Source organism: Frankliniella occidentalis, unplaced genomic scaffold (assembly GCF_000697945.3).
Source record: "Frankliniella occidentalis isolate FOCC.00 unplaced genomic scaffold, Focc_3.1 Scaffold224, whole genome shotgun sequence".
Lineage (NCBI taxonomy): Eukaryota > Metazoa > Arthropoda > Insecta > Thysanoptera > Thripidae > Frankliniella > Frankliniella occidentalis.
The window spans coordinates 102,388-106,837 of NW_026267350.1; the positions used below are offsets into that span (position 1 = coordinate 102,388).

The 4,450-nt window shown below is 39.2% G+C and overlaps 1 protein-coding gene across 1 annotated transcript; it reads left to right on the forward strand.

Annotated features, from left to right (window-relative positions):
• The first annotated feature begins 685 nt into the window (after positions 1 to 685).
• Positions 686 to 2,352, forward strand: LOC113214736 (DNA (cytosine-5)-methyltransferase 3C-like). The gene is made up of 4 exons (XM_026434199.2): positions 686 to 1,478; positions 1,558 to 1,833; positions 1,907 to 2,127; positions 2,206 to 2,352. Exons 1-3 carry the CDS (start codon positions 1,121 to 1,123, stop codon positions 2,008 to 2,010), a joined length of 738 nt encoding a protein of 245 aa, XP_026289984.2. The 5' UTR covers positions 686 to 1,120; the 3' UTR covers positions 2,011 to 2,127; positions 2,206 to 2,352.
• The last annotated feature ends 2,098 nt before the right edge of the window (positions 2,353 to 4,450 follow it).

A 4,450-nucleotide genomic window follows, 5' to 3' on the forward strand; every position in this document is an offset into this window, starting at 1 on the left:
TGTTCTTCACCAGACTCATTGTGCATTGACTATGGCATTAGAGTGATATAATGTTAACAATTTTATGTGGGGAAACACAAAGGTTTACAACTAATGACAGAATTACATGGTGTGCCAGAAATGAACACATACGTCCATGTTTAGATTTTTTCAAATTGTTTGCATTGATCCATCATAGAAACTTTATGTATATGGCACTAGTTCAAAGGTTTACTTCTCTTTTCTGATAGAGAAAAACGTTCCCAAAAAACCAGCTTCAATGATACATGGAGTGTCATTAAAACATTCAAATATTGATAATAATTTTTGTTCTTCACCAGACTCATTGTGCATTGACTATGGCATTAGAGTGATATAATGTCAACAGATTTGTGTGGGGAAACACACAGGTTTACAACTAATGACAGACTTACATGGTGTGCCGGTAAAGAACACATACGTCCATGTTTAGATTTTTTCTAATTGTTTGCATTGATCTATCATAGAAGCTTTATGTACATGGCACTAGTTCAAAGGTTTATTTCTTTTTTCTGATAGAGACAAAAGTTCCCAAAAAACCAGCTTCAATGATACATGGAGTGTCATTAAAACATTCAAATATTGATAATAATTTATGTTCTTCACCAGACTCATTGTGCATTGACTATGGCATTAGAGTGATATAATGTCAACAGATTTATGTGGGGAAACACAAAGGTTTACAACTAATGACAGAATTACATGGTGTGCCAGAAATGAACACATATGTCCATGTTTTCATTTTTTAAATTTTTTTGTGATGACCAATCAAAGAATCTGAAGGCATGTTGCACTATTGATCAAAGAGTCTTATTTTCTGCTAGTGGCCAAAGAAACTGGTTTAACTCATTTACGAAGTGGCATTAAAACATTCAAATCGTAATAACAATTTTTATTTTTAAATCCTTGTATTTTAGGATGAAGACTACTGGTAGAAAAGGCTACAGGAGTCTCTTCCGTATACCGCCTAAGGGGTACAGATATAGACAAAAACCGGTACGTAATTGATACATTCTAATTTGTAAAATGTGTGTGCAAGTTTTCATTAAAAGGTCCTAATTATTGCTGCCTTTTATAGTTTAGTCCAAGGAATCGAAAACCAATGTTATCGGGCCCTGAAGCAGCTGTGAGTGATGTTGGGCTGGAGATTATTTCCGAACCTGTCCCACCTGAGGTTTCTCCCTGTTCACCATGCTCAGTTGCATTGTATCCAATAAGACCCATCAGCAGTGAACTCAAACCCAAACGTGTTCTTTCTGTGTGTGATGGTTTGGGTACAGGGAGACTGTGTCTCGAAAATCTGCGAATCTGCATGGCAGAATACTTTTCTAGCGAGGTGGATCAAAAGGCAATTGATCTCCTCCGGTACCACTACCATGATAAAATCACCCTGCTTGGATGTGTGAAAGGGATCACAAATGCAGTTTTGGAATGTATTGGCCCCATTGATCTCCTTTTAGGTGTGAATAAACTTTACATATATTCTTGTATTCAATGTTAAAAATGAGACATATCTTAAAACTGTGACTGTCAATCCAGGGGGACCACCGTGTAACGAACTGTCGAGGGCCAACCCAAATCGCAAACACTTCGCCAATGGATCTTCAGCACGATTAATTTTTGACATTGAGAGAATTATGAAGTACCTACGAGCAGCAGCTGAGAAGCACAACAGGCCTTTTTTCTGGTTTTGTGAGTCCACAGATAACATGGACAATGCTGACAAGATGACTATCAATACGGCCCTAGAATGCAGCAGTGTTGTCAGGTGCTTATCCAGGCACACTTGTATGCCACGCAAGAGGCAGTTTTGGGGTAAGTTTTAACAGGTCACAAAACTTTTATGGCAAATGTCAGCTTTTTCCTAAGTTTTATTGCAATGATCCAGGCAACATCCCAGGTCTTATGGACCCATTAGAAGAGGTGGAGCCTCCCCCCCTAAACTTCAAGATTTCCTGGTTCCTGGGCTCACAGCTGCATCAGATACAATAAGAACGTTGACAACGTCAAGTGCTTCGCAACGAGTAGGTCGCGATAAACAGCTGCCTGTAATTTTGCCTGATGGCACCAGAAGGAACCTCAGTGTCACAGAGGAAGAGCTTATTTTTGGTTTGTAAAAACGTGTATCCCATTTGTAATTGCAGCTAGTTGTTATGAAATAATTAAACCTCTAATGTCTCTTTTTAGGTTTTCCTCGCCATTATACAGATAATGGAATTCTGTCCGTAACTAATAGAAAAAACTGTTAGGAAAAGCTTGGGTCGTAAAAGTGGTAGAAGAAATATTAAGTCCCTTAAAAGCCTACTTCCTTACTGACCTTTCATAAGTTTTTAATTAAGTGCTATTGTTTTCAATTTGTGTATCTATTGCATTTGTTTTACTCTCCCTGCTCATTAATCACGTTTAAACGGTGCTATGGTGCTTACATTTCCCACCAATGTAAATATGTGCAACTTGATGTTTCAAAAATTAAATGGTACAATCCGTTAATTTTAGGGATTTTTTAATGGCTGTAATTCGGACAATTAATAAAACGGTTTTGCTATGGAAATAAACCTTATTTGTGAATTGATTGCTGCAATTAGTTATTTAACCCGAAAAGCCATTTTGTTTGGGTTGGTAGGTTGAGCTTGTGTCAGCCATCTTGGTGGCAAGAAAACAAAAGACTGTGCCAAGCCAACGCCACCACCAAGCCAAGCCCGCGCACAGCCTGGAGCCGGGACCAAGCCAAGCCAAGCCTAACAAAAATCAAGAGTCCCGCGAGTAACGAGTATTCATTTTATTGTGTTCGCCAGAAGAGTTTCATTACCAAGTTCAATTGGTAACTGCAGTCATGGAGAATGAGAACAATGAGGGCGTAAGTAATGTGCAAAGAATTTAGTGCAAAGTGCGTTGGTATGGGAACAAGTCAGTTAACCTCAGTTAGCCATTAAAACCCAACTGGATAAAGGTCGTAGAAACTGTAATGTGAAGAAGAGGCCATTCTATTACTTGTTAAAAATGTTTCAATGTAGCGTGAGCTGGTGTCATGAATCAGCCGAGAATCTGAGGAACATTGTAAATCACATGCGAAGCCAGCACAGCTTAGATCGTAACTTGGGCATGAAATGTTTCTTTGCTGAATGCAACTGTACACTAAATACCGCTGAATCAGTGCGAAATCACGTATTGCAAACGCACAAAGTTGAGTGGAATGCTGCGGGGACAATACCAAATAGTATAAACACAATAAACCATGTTAAACCTAACCTGACTACTCAAGAAGTGGCTGTTTCAAATGAGCTCGAGACTGTTGAAAATATTAGGCCGAATGCAACCCAGTCCGCGGTTTCTACCTATGATGAAATGATGAATAATATTAGAAAACAGATTCCAGCACTTTATTTGCGGATGAGATACAAATATGGGATTCCAAGGCGAGTTGCTCGTAATTTGCATCAGGAGTATGTAGATGTTCTCCGATACGTAAAGCACAAATGGAGTTCTTCCTTACTCCAATACACATCTGGTAATGAGTATCCAAACGATGTGGACCTAAGAACAATTATGCTGTGTGGTGAGCTTAACCAGATATGCCAGATATCTACCCACAGAGAAGATGCTCGGCTTAAGTCTCTAGGGTACATTGAGGCAATTGAAGTAGATCTCGTATCGGAGGCTGAGGGCATTGCTGCTGACTGCAACCCACTTAATGATGCCGAGCCGGATGAGGACATTGAGGCACTCATTGATGATGGGAATGATGATGAAGAGGGGCATGATTATGAGCCCACTGGTTGCGAGACAACTGATTCAGGGGAGGCAATTAATATTGAAGAGGCTGTTAAGGAAGTGTACCATTACATTCCTGTGTTAGACATTTTAAAATGGTACCTGAAACATGATGATGTAGTAAATGAAGTATTACTTGGTGGATCAGTACATCAAGGCGATGGTGTCTATGACTGTTTCACGTCAGGGAACATTTACAAGCGCATGTACCAGTTAATACCAGGTGGGTGATTCTCAGAATACGGGCCATTTGGGAGTTCCTAAAATCTTTATTTTTTTTGTCGAATTTGCTAGGTTTTTGGGTCGCAATGGTTTTATTTGCCTTCAAATAAGATACGTGTAAAGTGGCGATAGTTCAAATCACGTACTTCTAGTACAACGTTAAAAGACCATATTGTGGTCACGTTCAATCAATGGTAAAACTCAAATATTGCCTCCAGCCCCTTTTAATTAGTCTTTTGTTTGCTCCACTAGTGTGTCGTACTCATATTTTACATTCAGTCATCCCCATTTTATGCGTTTTAGTATGACTAGAACAGTGCAATAAATAACTTGTTTTTCGCCCCGACACTGCTCCACAGATGCCCAACCTCATAATGTACAGTTCTAAATTAACCCCTAACTACATATTTTCTCATTAGGTCATTACAACGCGTTACCT